This window comes from Trichogramma pretiosum, unplaced genomic scaffold (assembly GCF_000599845.2).
Source record: "Trichogramma pretiosum strain Unisexual culture from Peru unplaced genomic scaffold, Tpre_2.0 scaffold22, whole genome shotgun sequence".
In the NCBI taxonomy this organism is placed as follows: Eukaryota; Metazoa; Arthropoda; class Insecta; order Hymenoptera; family Trichogrammatidae; genus Trichogramma; species Trichogramma pretiosum.
The window spans coordinates 124829-144553 of record NW_019640932.1 but is presented as its reverse complement, the minus strand read 5'-3'; the positions used below and the strand labels follow the sequence as shown (position 1 = coordinate 144553).

The following is a 19725-nucleotide window of genomic DNA, read 5'->3' as shown; positions in this document are numbered from 1 at the left end:
AGACAATATTTAAAATGTTATAATAAATTTTCAACTATGTGATAAAAATCAATGATTTCAGAAATCATATCAAATCTTATACATAAATTGCAGCTAACAATTGTACGTAGACAATTAATAATTCAATATATCATTTTTTCAACAACACTTACTATAAAGTTAATAAAAAATACTATTCCAAATTTTTTCACCTAGATTGTGAAGTCAATTTTTCAAATCATTCTGCATAACTTTCATAATTTAATCTTTTTAGCTGTTTATCATTTTTGGTTTTTCTAATCTTATGTTACAAGCTCAATCTTTACGAATTTAATCTAGAAATGAGCAGGCGAGAGAGCAGATACATCGTATGCTTACATACAGAAAATTATTTTTTTTATAATCAAAGTTATAACTAACGATTCACAAAAATGTTCAGATTTTGAAAATAATGTGTCATTTATGGTGCATAGAATATTGAATACGTTTTATTAACGTCTTCTTTGTGAAAATAAAAAAAAATTCTTATACATAATAACTATTTTATTATTTCCATTTTAAAAATTAAATTTTGAATGAATTTTTCTTGTAAACTTACTAATGAATGTACGAGAGTTCGATATCGGATAAGTTTACCCCGTTTGAGATAAATGTAAACTTTGTCTCTAACAAGGGTCATTATAAAAACAGTTTATCAACAGTTAAAATCAAGTAATTAACAAAGTATTAGAAATATAGAAAATCATTCAAAATTTACAATTATTATCAATTTTAGACTTAAAATTCAACGATCATATTAAAGTGTTTCTTATCAAGCCCTGAAAAATATTATTAGCTCTCCAGAAAAAGATACTCTGAACTAGAAAATACTTTCTACAATGTTTTAAAAACTTTTACTGAAAATTGAATGCTATAATTAAATATTAGAACTCTAACATCTTGGTTGTTTTTCTGAATTAAGTATCATACAACCGGATAACTAGTTACCGAAAAAAATTCGATAAACAAAAAACAACGCAAATACTACAGAGTGATGAACAGCCGCTTGTTTAATTACACATATTTTCAGTTTTCAAGATCTACAAGATTTAATGACTAAATGCTAGTTTATGAAAAATATAATACTAAAAATTGCGCTGTTTTTTTAGCGTGACTTCAATAAGCACTTATTTTAAAATTTGTACATTCGACTATAATGTCGCAACAATTATCAACTAAATAAAAATTAATACAAATCAAATAATTTACATTTAGTTCTGTACAGTATTTCTTGATTCCGATTTAACAGAAATAACGTTTTTAGTATAAATTGAAAGTCTGAGGAATGATGTTCCTTTAAAATATTAGTTCAAGTTACTTAGCATTCTACGGAAGTTTATCTTTTTACATTATTTCACAATTTATCATTTTGTTCGGTTAAAAATGATTAAAATCATTTTTTCAAGATGCAATCGAAATCTAGCCATTATGCCTATATTTCTTTTATATTACAATTAGAATTATTGAAACAAAAATGGCAAAAAGAGTTCGCTTTCTTTTTTGTATTATCTAAACGATCATGCTGTTTTTAGCATGAAAATACTTTCAGTGAAATATTTCAAGTCATGAATTTCAGAAGATTTTCAATTCACAGGAAAAATATAAAGCCCTGAAAATCTATTTTTCAATCAAAGTTCCAAATCACGCGTTCAAATTACCTGTAAAAAAAATTAAGTCACAAACTTTTCCTAATACTTTCCTGTTGTTTTCAAAAAATTATCTTTTGGTCACTTACCCAATATCACGGGTTTAATATTCCTGGTCTTTTTCTATTTCTTCTATTACGATCTAGAAGATTTGTTACATCCAAGGGATCATTTTTATTAGGCATTTTATCTAATAGGTTAAGTAAAATGGTATTCAATTTCTTTTTTCTAGTTTCTCTCTGAAAAAATCATTTTTCATGAATAAAAATTTTATTTTTTACTATCAAAGGTTTCATAAACATTTTTATGATTTTTACCTGCACAAACTTTATATGTGTTGTTATAGATGAATTTTCAAGGAGCTTTCTTCTACCTCTTTGTTTAGGTTGATCCTTATCAGATGATTTCGTGTATTCCCGAGAATCTGATTTACTTTTGGTTTGTTCTACATCTTGACTGGTTTTCTTTTTCTCCTTGGTATTTTTTAGAACTTTGTCAACGTGATGAGGCTGCATAAAACATAAAAATTAATTCATGATTCATAAGTTTCTTTAAAGTTTTAATTGAATAACAAAATTTAATTACAAAATAGTCGCGGTATATTTTCAGTCTTTGAACAAAAGTCTCAAACGCATACGGTTTTGTGCAAATCTGATGTCTAGCTCGAGCAACTTTTGTAAACATCTTAGCTGCTCGGTCGACTCGGTATTCACATATATAAATATGTTCTGGTGGCGCTCCAACTGGACGACCTTTGCAAAACGTGTGAGGATCAAGAACCCAGCATCGACCAGCAACCAAATCACATGGGACAGCTTCGTATAAAGGAGCACATACCAATTCATTTTTGTAAAATTTACGTGTTGGCTCATGGTATGTCTCATGAGGACGCAGATAGTGGTGTCCAAATACGAACCTTTCACCTCTTTAATTAAAAAAAAAAATTTTTTTGTGAAAATTAAATATTCAAAAATGATATATTAAATAATATAAATGTTTTCTATACTTTTCGTTTTTCCAAAGTCTTTCTATTCTGAAAATATCCATCTCCTCATAGTTGAATTTCTCTATAGTTTTGTACGTATTTTTATCTGGTGTATCTCGTAGAACGTAAATTGTATCTCCAGTGCGAAGTTGCAAGTCATCTCTCATTAGTGTGACATAGTACTTCTTGCCGTCTTCTTCTTCTTCGTTTTCGAGAGGAATTTCATAGTCAACCTCTCGTGGTTGACAGCGTTCACACATGTAAGATTCGACACTGGCATCCGCCCTTACACAGTCGCAATGTTGCCAAACAAGACATCGTTCACATTGAATCATCAAACCTTCGTCTCTGTGAAGACCGCAAATACATCTTATGACGTCCTCTTCGCCAGCAGTCGAACCTCTTGGAGGTAGAAATGCTTGAGAAGGTGGAAGCCCGGTTGCTTCGGTAATTGGCGAAACGAAATCTACTTTTCTACTCAAGTAGATTTTTCTCAACCTCGCTGCAGCAATACCAATATCAGAGGTCCTTCCAAAGAATCGTACGTTATTTTCAAATAATTTTATTACATCTTGATCGAATTGTTCAGCTGTTTTGTAGTGACCAGCTTCGATGTTTTGATCAATAGTCGTCAAATCAATCGGTTCAAGAACTTTTTCATAATATTCCGGAACTTTGCGCTTTGAAGGTAATGTGATAAATGGTGAACATAATAATTCATCATTTTCATCTTTAGCGCTCGTCAAGACTGTGTACAGATCTTTGAGTACCTTAGCCAATTTTGCTGTCTTATTAACTTCAGGATCGTCTTGTGCCTGCGCAAGTCTCCTGGTTCTTACTGTTCGAGAGCTTGGATTAGTAAGGGCAGTTAAGTTTGTAAATATAACTTCAGAATTGGTTTTTCCATCGGACGTGGTCCTCTCTTTTGATGCTTGAGAATTGTTTCCACTAGTTCCAGCTGCTTTGGCAACACTCTTATTCTAAAATGAGTTAAATCCATCATTGATATAAAATTCATTAATAATTTTTAAAAGAAATATAGAAAATAGACTTAATGCTAATATTACCTGTATAGAAAGTTGGGCAGATAACATTTGGCGTTTGCGCATTCGCTCGATATTTCGTATCAAAAAACAATGATGCTCTTGAATAAAACATCGCTGTTGATTCGATAATTTGAAAGGAGGTATTCCAGAAAGTGGGGCACCATCGGGACCGAATCTACGACGTCGAATGATACCCTTAAATCTACGAGTCGAAGTGCTAGCATCATTGGCCGGGACATTATTTCGTACAGGTGAAGCTTGTGTAATTAACCCTTTACGTGCATTTTTACGAGGTCTACCAACTGATCTCCTTTCATTTGTTGAATTGTTGCTTGTAGCGGTCGTCGACGAATTAATAGCTGCAGAAATCCTAGGCACCCGTTGGCTTTTACCACCGATAACACCGCGACATACGTTGCTTCCGCAACGGCATTCCTGACCCTCGGACGGATTAAAAAGAGCAAAGTTATAATCATAAGTAAGTTCTTCACCAGCTTGAATATGTCTTGAAGCAAAGAGAGCCATGCGCGGTAAACCGTGAACACTCCACTTTTGCATTTCGCAATTAGGCTCACACGAGTGATTGACAAATCTTCCCTCCCCACCCATTCGATGACCATCGATCACGAGGCCACCGTCCAAATGAAGACAATAGTGATGCGTATCATTAGCATAACGAGTGGCCATACGCGATTTGAACTCACGTTCAGATACGACTTCACCGACATATTCAAGAATGAATTCACCAGCTAAAAGAGGAAAACAAACATGTTTATAAAAATGCAAAATGCAAATTGCAATTCGATTTAAGAAAAGAAAAAAAACATAAATTGAAACGAAATACTAACGTTTGATGGGTTGTTGCGTACAAATACCCCAACCTTTAGATTCCGTCATGAATTTTTTCAAACCTGGAGCCCAATCGTGTTTTTGTATTCTTTGATTTTTACAGTGTTCGATGCATGGACATAATTGAGGTGAGCACTCGCTGAAAACCATGCGGTTTATACAGTCATCGCCACAACCAGTTTCAGGTTTGCATTCACAGGCTTGAGCTTCATAAAGAGTTGCTGGTTTCACATCGTAATACACATTTGAACGAATTTTTCTACAAAAAAATTGTATTAGCATAAGCTTGCCACGTTTAACGAACGAAATTCGTAAGCTAATTTTTGTATAGTACCTATAATTCCATGATGGTACAAGATCGCGTCCAGGAAGTCTAGAATGTGTGTGTAACCACCAAAGATCGTAAGGTAATTGAAATGGTATTTTGCGTTGCCTCAAAAATTTTCCGCAATGATATGGTGGTGGAAGAAGACCGTGTGGATGCTCCGCAGGATCATAAGTCAATTTATTCTTACTTGTACCTGAATCTGCATTCGATGCTTTACGAAGCTCATCCTCTTTATAATAATTGGAAAACAAACCAGCGGGCAAGTAATTTTTTTTCCAACGCGGCTGTTTCCGTCGTCTCCCAGTTGTCTAAAAAATGTTTTTCAATAATATTAAAAATAATTCATTGAGATTTGATAGTACAGAAAATACGATGATAATCATACTGGTTTGTTTTGATCGTCACTCGCCACATCACTACTAGGAACAGCATCGCTCTCAGTATCATATTCGTTTTTTAACCGTTTGAGATTTCTAACTGTCAACGGACATGGACTAGCCGAACCACGCATTCGTCGATGGTTATTGTTTAGGTAAGCATGCGTCTCAATTTTCACGCTCACATGTGAATTAGCACACTCAAGTTTGCGTAAATTTTCTTCACTTAGAACCGCTATCTTTTGACTTTGATTGTATCTAAAAAATTCGTTGAAAAATTAGCTATCAAGAAGTTATCGCTATGCTACTTGGCGATTAGCCTTACCTTTCAAGTGATTCTTCTAGTGTTGCATTTTCGTCGTACATTCTAGAATCTTGCACTTTTTCGTATTTTACCGGACACAATTTATCACATGGTTTAGTACCATCACACTCGATCTCTGAATCTTTACTCAAAGCTGAGCAAGTACGCATTCTCTCTTCCAAACATACACTATCATTGTCCCATGACATCGGTTCGTCAGTATCAAGATCCATTTTTTTTCCACTTTCTACGCTGGTGCTACCTCCTCTTTTTGAATTTGTTTCTTTGAGATCGTTTTTAGCTAGAGGAATTTCTTGCTTTTCAAGTTCGATACGAGCAGTTTTTAATTCAGTTACTTTCGGACTACATCTTCTTACTTCCTTCACTTCGGGAATACTACTCATATCCGAACTAGGTGTATTCATGTCATCTCGAAGAGATTCTATCGTCGAAATAAGCTTTTTTTTCTTCTTTTTGATAGTCGGAAAACCTGTACGATTAATAGTTTTTCGTCGACGTATTTTCTTCTTGATTATGGTAGCCAACGAACCACTTGTACTTGTACTAACAGATGTGAATGATAATGCGGGTGATTCGCACGTAACCGTAGGCGTTTTAGTGAGAACCACTTCGCTGTTTTTAATTAAGTCTTGAAGATGTTTATTATTATCTGGTTTTTTAGATTCAGAGTCCTTCTTTAAAGATTTCAATGATTCTGAATCTTTCTTTATTTGTTTAGGACTATTGTAAAGCTGATCCTTTTTCAATAAGCTCGATTTGCCAGATTCACTATCTTTTTTCATATTTTTTGGACTGCTATCAATATCTTTTTTTGTGGATTTATTGTTTTCGAACTCTTTCTTAGAATTTTTGACAGTGTTATTTTCGGCATCTTTTTTGTTAGTTACTTTATTATTAACTTCAGTATCCTTTTTATTTGATTTATTCGATGTTGGTTCCTTGTCCTCTTTTTGTTTGTTTTTCAGTGGACGAAGATGATGCTCGGATGATCTAGTTTCTGCCTTTTCACTTTTTTCAGCATAATTCTTGGCAATTTTTCCGCTACTGCTTTTATCAATTTTTGTTGATTTATCCGAAGAAAAAGATTTAACTGTTTTGTCACCTGCACACATTTTTTCGATCTTTTCGATTTTATCAACAATGTGATTGTTCTCCACGGATAATTTTGTTACGGTGACTCGTAGATCTTTGACTTCATTTATTGTTTTTTTGCGTTTTGTTTGCTGGTCATTTACTTGAGACAGTTTATCATTGTTCGTTGAACCATTCTCATTTTCTAAAAAATAATAAAACATAAAATGAATCATGAAATGAATCATATATTAGCTCTTATTTGAAAATAACATTATTTATTTCATTTATCGTAATATAAAATTCCCACAGTGTATCCGATGAAACGCTGTAAGAACAATACGGCGAATACTAAAAAATAAGTCAACTCGAAAACATAAAGGAGAAAACTTGTACGAGTTTTCATATAACTATGACTATAATATATAGAGCACATAAATTGATCGAAGCTACTGTATATAAAGTATACGCGTAGAAAAGTAAGAGGGAAAATAAATATACCCTTACCAGTCTTATTCGCAGAAGTAGTACTAGTTAAAGTTGAAATAACAGTTGCAGTAGCCACCGCAGTAACTGTTGCCGCAGAAAAGGAAGAAAAGGCAGTAGGGCCAGTAGAAGAATCAGGCGAGTTAGTGATACCATTGCTCTGTGTTGGATGGGTTGAATTTTCTTTTTGCCTTTTCTTTTTCTCGATTGCCGACGAATTAGCCGTGCACTCTTCTCTCTGATCAATTTCTGTTGCTTTCTCATCTTCTTTTTTCTTTTCCACACTTTTATCCTTTCCTCGAGACAAAGGCTGCTGTTTTCGTTGTTCCTTCATCTTCTCTACGTCATCCTGCTCGTCATCGTCGGCATCATCCTCATCAACCTCATCGTCATCTACCTCTTCTTCATCATCGTAGTCGTGATCTGGCTCGTCTCCGCGACGTTCCTGAGAATTACTATGCGAGTTATTGCTGAATACGTGATAATGACGCTTTTTCAACGGCAATCTTTGCTCGTTTGGATTGGACGATTCGGTACCAGCGACGCTTGCACCACTCGTGCTGCTAGCACTGCTGCAGCTACTGCTGCTGCTTGCCTTTTGACTTTTACAACGGCGTTTTTGTACTTTACCTGAAATTAAAAACAAATCGCGATTAAGAATGAAGATGAGAAATTAAAAGTTTTTAGTTTTAATTAACAGAAGATATAGGAAAAGTAATCACCAGTGTTGGAATTATCGAGCAAACTCAGCTTATCGTTTTTCCTCTTTTTTGTGTTCTTCTTCGTGTGAAATATCTGCGGTAGTAACTCACCAATTTGGGCGCCTACAGCCAAGGCTGTATTGGCTTCCTCGTTATTATTGTTGTGCGGTCCTACAGTGCCGATACGGCCGAGACTGCAGAGCTTGGTAAATTCCTCAATAAGCCGCTCGAGTTCCTGACCAACGGCCGGGTCTACTTGAATTGGTGTTTTTGGTGCCATGTGAAATCGTCTGCGATGCCTATGATGATGGCGATGGTGACTCTTGCCATTCTCAAGCACTACATTATGTCGACGCTGTAAGATAAACGATGATTACAGAATCTGAATTTGATATAATACGATAAACTTGAAGGCATCGAATGGAGAAATAAGTATCGTTCAATCTATGCAACCCTCGTTCTGTAGTGTCCCGCCGACAGCTACAACATCATTTCTTATAAATCTAGTTTTTACCTTTGAATGAATGATTTTTTTATAACTGTATTTGTTCGGTAAATATTTGAATATTTAAAAAAATTGACTAGAGCTTCATTGAATATTCATATCATCAATCATAAAGTATTTTATTCATAAAAATTCTCGTTCATTGGGTATGATTAATTGAATAAACAATTCATAAAATACTATTTAGCTCTACATTTTTATTTACAAAGACATATTGTATATAAAAATTAATTAAACTCTTAGTAACGCTACATCAACTAGCGGAAAATCCTTTTACTCACATCAATAAACCCATCTAATAATAATAAAAGAAATAACTAAAGACCGAACGAAACCACCCTCAAAAACATTTTATTGGATAATGATCGCAAATAAAGTCGAAAATGTAGTATTGCTAAGGTCATAAACAGAATAGCTACAGTAACAGCGGGGCCATCAACGCACATCAATTAGCAGAGAAGCACAGCTGTAGAAATACATAGGCCGATTTGACTCGGGGTCATGCATGTTTCATGAGTAAGATAGAGAATTACTGCTAGATGGTGAGAGTGCACAGCTTTGCTCTCATCTACACCGACGCACTCACACATATGCACACGTACTCCTTCCTCACCCTGTAATGGGGAAAGCTAGCCGGGCGCGCTAATCAATTTCCGTCACGGTAACAACGACGAACTTACCCTCCTATTTTCTAAAGCTTTGATTAAGCTTTGTGGCATATGTAACGAGGTTTGAGCCATTCTAATTTTATCAACATATCAAAACACGCAAAAGAAACTGATAACAAAATTATAAAAACATTTCACAATTTATAGGTATGCAAAATGCCGTATCTCATTTTTTAGTATAATTATTAAAATTTATTGATTGAAATCCGTTTTAATATATATTTTTGCCAACTTTGTATCAAATAGAGCTTTTATTCCGGAACATTGAGTAATTATAATGGTCGATATTAGTGGTAGAGCACGGTGATTTATTTCGAGGTTCAATACATTTGGTGAATTGAAGCAAGACTATATTCGTTTAATCGCCTAATGGTTTGACCCCAAATAATAAAACAGTACCAACCTTGCTGCTTCGGTTTTTCATTGGATTAATGACGGGTAGCGATATAATAGTTTGAACGCCGATACCGCTCGTTACCATAGGCTCGTTATTGTTGAAAGTAGACCCACTGACTTTTTTATTGGCTTTATTTTCTTTGAGAACTCGGCGCGACGTTGCCGTCGATGTCGTTGTAGTCATCGAAGTTGTCTGTGTTTGCGTAGACTGCTGTGGTTTGCGACCAGGACGTCTTGCGGAGGTTGGTACTGATGTTGTATCGTGGCGATTTTCTTTTGAGCTTTTTTTACCATCGAGTTGACCTGCAGTAATTGATTGAATTTGAAATTTATAAATGAATAATTGATAAAAAACCAAATGGTTTCATTTTTTTTTGTTTTTTGTTATTGTTGAAATTAGCTTACCTATGCTTTCGATCGTTCGATCTGCTGATTTCGATTTTCTTTTGACTTCTTTCTTCGCAGTCACAGTTTTATCATATTTTATTCTCTTACTATTATTTGGTTGTTCATTGTCTAGAGAACTAATCTCTTTCGTTCTTTTACTACCGACAGTAGGTACTGAGGGATCCGGTATTAATTTATTCGAGCACTTTTTACGCGTTGTCAGGCACACTTTATTGGACACATCAACCGATTGATTTTTCGCACTGTGTTTGGTCGTGGATGGCGCAGCATCCATGAGCGATTTTCTCGCTTTTTTTCGACGATCAATTTTTTCTTCGAGCGTCACACCCTCGGATGTCGTGGATTTGACTAGGGTAGATGACACTGGAGATTTACTGCTGCACGGTGCAACCACGATTTTAGCTCTTTTGAGGCACGGATTGTCTTTATTTATCGCTGAAGCAGAAGTTTGATTCCGAGCGTTATCTTTTTTCGGAGGCCTACCCGGACCTCGAGATTGAGATCCTGATTGTTGATGTTTCGCTGGCCTGCCTGGTTTACGTTTTGGCGGTTGTTCCATAACTCGATCGACATTAACCACGGGTTTTGCTTTCGCAGCTAAAGCTGCAGCTACTGTTGCTGCTTGGGACATTTGAATAACTTTACCAGACGAAGAATTATTTGTCATCGATGAAGGCGACGTTGTTATTGTTGCGCTTGTAGATGACGTTGAACCTTGTACATTACTATGATTAGTACTAGGAGAACTGTCCGTTTTACTCACAACGACTTTAGATGCACTGCTGGAGTTGGACACTGGCATTACTGGAGGACTAGTTGGATTGACCTGATGAAGAGGACTATTGTCAACCGACTGTATTCCAGAATCAGGCGATACATTTGAAGAACTGACATACTCAGGCTCACTAGGTTTTTTTGTAATTTGCTTACTACTTCGTCCTCGTTTACGGGGAGACTGTTGCTCCGATAACAAAGCAGTTTTTTCAGCAAATTGTTCAAGTAGTGAGCTACTATACACTGGCATTGAATTTCGATCGTTAACATTTTCAGATGAATCTGAATCAGCACTTAGCGACATGCGCTCAATTGCTTTAGAAACTAAGCGTCCACTTTCAGAATCTTCAAAACCATCAAATACAGCATCTGAGTGATCCTGCTCATTTGGAAGGAGTGCTGCTAAATCTTCTTGATTCAACTCTTGCAATGGTTGCTGCGGTTGCTGTGGACTCTGAATTACACTAGGCTGATTTGAAGAATAAGGCTCTTGTGATTTTATTGATTGTGGCAACATTTTTAAAGGCGATTGCAAAGTTTGATTCTGAAATATATGATTTTCAAATTTTTAAAATCAAATCATTGGACTTCAAAGTTTCTGCATTAGGAAACATTGCTATTTTATTTACCGTGCTATTCAAATGTGTGTTGTTTTGTTGTTGTAAGCGAGCCAAATGTGATGCTGGTGGTTGTGGTTTTTGTTGCTGACGTAACAGCTGATTAGGTATTGGTAAAACTGGAGCTTCAATGATTGAAGAGTCTGAATCATCGCTACTGCAGTCTGATGACTGAAATAAATAAAATCAATGTTAGTTTTATGGTCAAATATATTTTGGTTAATGTAGTAAAACCAATATAACGAATGTTTATTATAAAAAAAATGAAATCTTAAATTTTTATCCATAGCAATTCTACATATTTTTTACCAAGAAAACTAAAAATTTAGAATTTATTACAGAATGTTATTATTAGCAAGTAAAAAAATCTGCAAAATACGACAGCTATGTCCTAGCTAAATATACAGATAAGAAATGAAAGTAAATATGTCATTTGAGTGACTATCTACAATAATTAAAATAATTTTTTATACTATATATTAAAAATTAATAATGTGAGTAAAACAATAAAAAATTACTGTCATAGTACATTTACAACTGAAGCTAGAGTTTTCAATGAAAAAGAAAAAATAATTAAAAAAAAATAATAATAATCAAATGTAAAAGATGGATGAATATAAAATTTGTTTCAAAAATATTTTTAATAAATCATAAATAAATTATCGTTAATTCTTATTTCAAACTAATTTCATATAATTGAATTAAAAAAATTTTTTAAAAATTGAAAAAAATTTTCTTTTATAAATTAAAGTGGCCTACTTTATTTTATAAATTACTTTAAAAAATCTATTTAAAATGCATTGGTGTTAAATAACCTTAGCAGCAAGGCTTTTATTTTTTCTTGGCATTAGGCGCTTAACTTTGTCAGATCTCAATTTATCGAAATCTTCTTTTTTTGGTACTTTCATACTTATTTTTAATTTTAATCCTCCCTATAAAGTTTTAAAAATTAAATTTTGTTAGTTTTACACTATTTATATTACTAGCCAATTTACTGGTATACATTACCTGATCAGCATTTCCTTCTTCAACTGCAAATGTTTGCTCGCTATGATCGGAAGTGTAATCAGAATTAGACTCACTATCGCTACTATCATTTTCTGAATCTGAATTAGAATCTGAGCATGAATTGCTACCATCGCTCCCACCAGAACTATCATCATCTGACTCTGAATCATCTTCAGAATTTTCAGATGTTGTACCTTGTTTACAAAAATAAAAAAGACAAAATCACTTAATTATTGATACTCATTTAATTTTAATAATAGATTATTTAAAGTAAATAATATTGGTTTCTTTTATTATTTAGATTTTGCATACCATTTGCAACTGGATCCCAAGGTCCACTATCTTTGATAGCACCCATATCCACAGTGGATGGTAACTCTCGATCAGTTTCTCCATCATTTCCATCCCAGTCCCAATTAGGTAACTCCAGTTCTGCTGGATGATGGATAACAGCATGCCACCCCGAGTCACCAGACATTGTTTAATATTATCCATAAACATTCACTATATTTGTAGAAACTTCCATATTTATAAAATTGATTTACTGTTGAAGTTTCACAGACTTATACTGATACACCAGTATTTTCACTCACTTTAACAACTCTATCATCTATCACTGTGTTCCACATGTAAGTATTATAAGTAAGTGTCACTTATTGCAAAGTCAATGCACACAACAAAATAGCAGCTAACTTTTTTTATGAACCGTATCGTTTCTCACTTGCAAGTCATGACGTGTTTGTGCAAAAAATGCACATGGAACGGCGTGAATATCTGAAAAGCGATGAAAAAAAAATTAAATTTTATTGTTAGCTCAACTGCAAACATGATGATCATTCATGCATGGCAATTATATTTACGATAGTAGCAACAGAATGTAATAAAAAAACCCTGGAGCGAGCTCACGAGCAACGGTATACTACAGCAGTGTAGAAAACGTAGGTAAAGTGTATAGAAGGTACAGAGTACGAAAACGCAACATAATGAGTCGTATGAAATTTTGCACAAACACACAACAATTTCAATAGTAAGTTCGCGAACTCGTAGAGCGCACCCAACAAATGTCATTTTTCGAACATAATAAGAATTCGTGTGGCTATATTTCCACATTTATATGAATGAAGATAATTAAACAACCGCGGCGATCGGAGTCAAAGACGGTCCCTATTGAGATTAAAAACAAAAAGTTGGAAAAATTTCCACGATGCAACTGACCTGCACACGCGCGCAAATGACCTCGAAAGATGTATTTTATGTGCATCGACGAATACAAACCGTGAAATAGAATAGTCTACAGTGGCTGTCATAACAAATGGCCAGAGTTGCGCGCAGAAGGCGCAATTCGCGTATAACTTTTTGCGTGATATTTATCACGACGCGCAAATCGAGAAAACGTTGGACGAGACGACGCTGCTAATTCTGATATACACGTTATAACATGTAGCTATATCGCAATACGGAGCGCGTATGTACACGGCGTGGCGGCGCGCGGCCACAGCTGTGCAATAGGGTAATATTATTAGGGTTGAGCGCCATGCGAATAAGACACGGCCAGGTGCAATTTGGCGATTTGGCGCGAAAGAGTAGGTTACAATACGGCTGTACGCATACGAGGCGTATATATTAAGTACTCTCGTCATCGCGGGCACCCCCTTTCAAATGCGTGCCTATATTTATGCTTGGCTTTTTTTTCATTTCGCGATACAGTTCGTCGTTTTCCGATCGTGTACATCGTATACAACGCTACATTGTGTACATACGTAAAATGTGTAAACTGTACATATGTAACTGCTGCAATGTATATAAATACGTATATTTTGTGTTTTGTGTATAAGGTCCATGCACGTTTGTACCTGCACATCGAGAGAAATTGCGCACCTTGTTTTTCTCCTCACCTCACTCTCGCTAAACTCTAGACACATTGTTCACTTTTGCTCATATGCATATTATCGGTGGATTAGCAAGGAGATTAGGTGGGCATACAAAGACACTCGCGCTTACACAATTAAACACGATATACGTATGTATATAAGATATTATCTGAAACGTCCGCTACGACCGAGCAGTCCGACGACACACGAGCGTGCGAATTCTGAGGTTTTTTTTCCTTTTCAATTCCTTTCGGATCTCGAAATATGTAGACTCGCTCGCAGCGAGGTAGTATGTTTATACCTATGGGATATCAGCAGAAGACGAGGAAGGCACACAATTTGTCAGAGGCTCGTCTCGCGAGGTGAAAAATGCAAAAATTGTGAGTACAGGTATCAGCTTGTATAATCTCTCGTGATTGTGCACTGAGTCGCAGAGGAGGAGTGCTGCTACCACTGCCTAGCGAGCGTACAAAATATATAATGAGTATACCAAGTCGCTCATGGTCTCATGCCCGTGGCAGAAGAAGAAATCGGAGTCGCGAACGGCACACATAAAACTATCACACATATATAGACAGAAAGAGAGAGACACACACCGTATATCAGTTCGGTAGACTGTTTGATAGAGAAGCTCTTCTGCGCTGTTCTGTTGACGCCGAGTTGCCTACTGTTTTATGTGTGTGTGTATACGCTATACGATGCTGCTGCTGGCTGTCGCATTGCTCGCCGCCGCCGTCGCCGCTGCCTCTCATGCTACTCGACCATATAACTCCACCAGTCGCGAGGAGTCAGTTCGCAGTTCGCCCAGCTGTACTACATGTAATGCTAATGCGCGCCGATCTGCGCCGAGGTTCTTGACAGCTGTATATCTATATAGATGCACACATACTCGCGCGAAGCGAGCGTATACATACTGTTACGCGTCCTGTGTGAGTGGATGCATGCCAGCGCCGATATACAACGCTGTTCTCTCTAAGCCCAAAGTTCGTGAGCATGTGTGCGACGTGCGTGCTTGTGTGTATTTTCGGCGCGCGCGCGCCTGCGAAAGCGCACAAAATGGCCGAATGTCGCACACACGCGCAAAAGCCGCTGCTCCCGTACCGGTGTGTATACCGTGTACTCGTGCAAATATTCGCACACACGCAGGCCTACAGCCGCCGCCAGCGCTCCAACTCGGAGTCGGCAAAGAGCCGTCTCGTAGTGCGCCTCTAGACAGACTCGCGATTGTTAGCTCTGTTGCAACATTCGAATAATAGCCAATGCATGCGACATAGATATTCGCAAAATTAATCCGGGCGCTGGTCTGCTGGCGGTGGAGCAAATGTCTGAGCTTCCCACGGTAACTTTGGCTTATTTTGCGTTTTTTTGGATCGCTGTATCCACTTCACGATGGTATCAGGACAATTTCCGCAATGCAATTACTTTTCATAAACAATTAAAGTGTCAAAATGGTTTTTTTCGATTTATGGACGTGAAATATCAAAATTAAATTCAATCCCGAAATTGAATTCTATGGTAAAAAGTACAAAACTATCATATTTATTTGTTCAAAGTCTGTTAAAAATATCTGGCAAACGGGAACAATTATTCATGCAATCATGAATCTTCTTCTTAAAATTAATCAACTCGGGGACAAAATCTCCAAGGGTTAAAATTTCTTGAAATGGCACGAAGAACATACTGGAAGTTCTTTTAAAAACGTTGTGAGGAATTTTTTCGATTTTGCGATCAGAATAATTTTTCAAAATTCGAGAGATAATTAAAATTCATTGGTCGAGTTAGCACGGATAACTGATAAAAATGATCGAGTGACACCAGCGCCCGGATGAAAAGTTCCGAGTTGGACGAGTCATGCTATTTCTCAGACTCAGAAATGATTTCTTCCTCGCGTTATTAGGAAACTCAACGCAGTCTCCGTTGTCATTGTCATCATCGTACTATTCGTAATCAGAATATGGTCGAGACGGCGGCGTTTGCAGCTACAGCCACCATGGTCGTGTCGCGTTACGCAGTGTGTGTATACCTATAAGTATGTAGTATGTACACAACATTGGCGCGCACACACAGAGACAGGTTTAATACATGCTCCCTTCTACCCGCCACTGCCGCTCGAGTCCATCGGCTCGTATTCGTCCCCTACTTTCATTCTGCACAGTGCGCCGACCTGCACTTACGAGTATATATATGTAGTAAGGCTTATACGTGTATAGTCGCGCGCGTTCTTGTATGGATGGCCGTTTTTTTCTCCTCACGCTGCCACTGCGATATATATAATACGCGCAGTATAAGTCGGACACTTTCGGGCCGAATGAGACGATCGTCTGTATAGTCTCTCCCACCTTTATCAATGCCATCGATGTGTTTGTACGGCTGCATGTACCATAGGTCGAAAAAAATTTTTTTCTTCTTTTTATCTGCATCGACCTTTATTTTTTGGCTTCCAAGCGAATTCGGTGTGGGATCGATGCAGACATTCTTCGTTGCAATTAAACGCTTGGAAGCATTCAAATATGTATTCTCTTTACTGAATAATAATGGTTAATCTATTAATAGTTTGAAATTACTGATATGAAACATTTTTTCTGATATTTTCATCAAAATTTGGACACTCTTTTTCTTTTCTCAACAGATGCAGTACTTTTGCAGTACTTACAAAATAACTTTTATCCAATTTACGCTGTATGAATCGAGTCTCAACTTGACCTCGCAGCTCGTAGTGCTTGTTTATTTTAATGTAAACGATTTTGCATTTTCCAGGACGTACCTACGTGTAGGATTATCAGTCACGAGTTATCAGGGTCGTCTCGATGTCTGATCGGCAGGCTTGCCGGGAAGCGCTCGGGGCGCTTCTCGACCGTAACGGCACTCGTGCATATTTGATTCTTATTTTCCAGAATTTCGTTCACTGAAGCCGAACTACGTATCGTCTCAGAGGCTCGGACCAGTACAGCCGGCGGCGACGAAAGACGACCGGTACTCGCGCGCGCTCCTTCGGACCTGCGCTCTTTATATAGGGTATACAGGATATGAGTCGCTGTACTCGCGCGCCGCAATACGAAACTTGAATGTGTGTGCGAGTATAGCTTGTGCAGGACTCGAGACGAATCGGCATCTGCAACATCAAAAGCGCAGAACGACGCTGCGCCACTTGCGGATGCGGTGCGCGCACGAGATCGGGAGGTATGTACATTCATTATTTTGCGCTGAAAAGCTGCTGTTCCTGCTGGAAAACAGGCAAGCAGGAGAGAAGGAGAGAGAAAGAGAGATATCGACGTCGATAAAACGAATCGCACCAAAGTTACTCACACAGCCGCACGCCAGATTGCACAAAAAAGCTATGATTGTTTTTCTGAAATTTCATCTCGACAAGAATTTAAGTACAAGATGTTGATCGCACGCGCACTAATGCCTATCGCGATCGATAAAAATATGAAGAAAAAAACGGTGAGAAAGTGTAGGTTCATTGCTATCACGTCTCATTTTTTTCCTTTTTTTTTCGAGCATAATCGTACTTTTAGATTTATTTTGTGCTGCTGCGAGCTAAGATAATCGACGAAATTCCATCGAGATCAGAGACGCGTTTTTCTCATTTACAGACGCAAAATTTGAATTTCGTCACGCGTACATAATTATTATGTAATGACGTAAGACGTTGGACAAGGTTGACTCGCGACTTCTTTTTTTCTATCGCTTTTAATGAATGATAAAGCGCCCATTGAGCTCGCGCAAACGGCAGTCGTAAAAATGCCAAGCTAAGAAAAATCCAAAAACTTTCTATACCTATACGCGATACACGAGGTCGCTTTTGTATACGAATCGAAATACCGAGAAGCGCGTCCACTAAACCTCGTGGAAGTATGTTTTAAAGTATAAATATATAACTTGGCTCGAATTGCCAGAGAGGCAGTAATTTCTTTTTCTTTTTCCCCCCTCATTTCTTATTTATTTGGAATAACGGAAATCCATAAAATCTCGAAATCGCATATTGCGCCTCGCTAGTTTACTCGGTGATGCGCGTATGTGTATATACCAAATCGTATAATGCTATATAGAGAATCGGGCGGTCAAGTGAGCCGTACACGTCTGGCCGAGTGTAATACGTGCAATCGCCTTTACGCACGGATCACTGTGCATCGCTAACGAGTTGGAAAAAAAAATTATTATCCATACAGCACGCGTGCAACGATCTTCGCTCGCTACAACGAGTTTGCGCGCTCTATACCCAACACTTATATTACACGAACAACAATGACTATATTATCCGATACGCGAAGCTCAAGCAAGACCAGCGAGAGAGAGAGAGAAAAAAAGTCATAAGGATTTTCTCTCTCTTTTGGAGAGGCGATAATAAGTGCCGTTCGTGTAATTATCGTGTAATAGGTCGTGGAGGCAGCAGCGCGAGCACTGCAGTACCGGCATGTTTCCGAGCCTCGTGCAACCGAGAATCTCTTCAACCTTCGCCGATATGCCTGGCAATGGTATACGAGTGCAGTGTTTATAATAAAACGCAGAACTACGGAGCACACGTGAACACTCGCAGGCATATAAATGAGTTAACTTGAGCAGTCGGTAATGAGCTTTTTTTTATAGCCTCGGTTTGCGCCGCGTAGGTACGCCTGCTCGCTCGACGCCGCGGCTGTTTCGAGCTGCCTTTTACGTCTTCTTTTTCGACGACGAGCCATGAGTTTTACGCGCTCGCTGTATACGTTTACGTGTATTATTTGTGTGTGTGCGAGTGTACTTGACCAAAGAGTCCGCAAACTCGTAATATGCCATGTATATAGCGAACGATGAGCTGGCTATATTTGTGCGAATTTCGGCGCGCACGCGGAAGAGTAAAAAAAGAAGATTTGAGCGCAAAATTCCATCGTGCACAAAAAACGCTCCTATATGCGTACATGCACAGAAGCTTCAGAGTGTATGTATATAATCTCGGGCCCGCAGGCATGAGCTATAGGTATACAGGCATCGAGTGCTGTGATTGTCGCCGAAACGCAATTAATTTTCGCGCGCTCGCCACCCTGGTGCGGCGTTATAAAAAATGCCCTCGTCGTAATTCGTCAGTTCGGAAATAATACGCGCAGGCAGAGTTACGTATATTAATAGGCGCTCGTGTTGTCATTTAAAAGGGATCGCAGCAGAACGCAGGTAGACTCGCGCGCGCTATATAGGAGGCTCGAGTTTGCGTGCGTCCGCCAGCGGAGCTGAAAATCCTCTCCTGCCTCCGAGCGCGCCATACGCCTGTATATTATACGCGCGGCCATGCACCATAAGACGCATTTGCCCGTAGCCGAGCCAACGGCAGCAGCAGCAGCGGCGGCGGTGGAATAGCTGCTAGCGATGTTGGTATAACGGGCAGCAGAGGCAGCCAGCAAAAAGTCACCCTCCTGCCGTCGAGTTTTGTGCGTAGCAAAAACTGGCCTCGCGCGTCTATATAGCGCCCAGTCACCGCCTCCTCCTCGCTCTCTATACTCCGAGTGCCATTACTCTCTCTCTCTCTCTCTCTCTCGCTCTGCTACTACTTTTGCAGCTCCGGTGCACGATGGTCGACGTCGACGTTGGGGAGGATGTTTTTTGCGGCATGTGTGCCGGTATAAAGAGAGGGAGGGAGTAAGAGAGGGAGAGGAGATTAATAATTCATCTTGT

The 19725-nt window shown here is 38.0% G+C and overlaps 1 protein-coding gene across 6 annotated transcripts; it reads right to left on the bottom strand.

The window, feature by feature from the left end:
* Positions 1–204: 204 nt before the first annotated feature.
* LOC106648978 (histone-lysine N-methyltransferase ash1) lies at positions 205–14981 on the bottom strand. 6 transcript variants are annotated; one of them, XM_014366218.2, is made up of 19 exons: positions 14087–14981; positions 12521–12982; positions 12209–12402; positions 12016–12132; positions 11213–11371; positions 9807–11127; positions 9409–9704; positions 7854–8187; positions 7153–7761; positions 5575–6850; positions 5258–5507; positions 4879–5180; positions 4544–4803; positions 3717–4444; positions 2671–3629; positions 2250–2589; positions 1982–2173; positions 1754–1903; positions 205–1676 (listed from the first exon to the last, which is right to left on the bottom strand). In XM_014366218.2, exons 2-18 carry the CDS (start codon positions 12684–12686, stop codon positions 1760–1762), a joined length of 7647 nt encoding a protein of 2548 aa, XP_014221704.1. In that variant the 5' UTR covers positions 12687–12982; positions 14087–14981; the 3' UTR covers positions 205–1676; positions 1754–1759. The 6 variants fall into 6 exon arrangements, with proteins under 6 accessions (XP_014221704.1, XP_014221702.1, XP_014221700.1 ...); XM_014366216.2 differs by having other exon boundaries at positions 14381–14981; XM_014366214.2 differs by having other exon boundaries at positions 14676–14981.
* Between the last annotated feature and the right edge of the window lie 4744 nt (positions 14982–19725).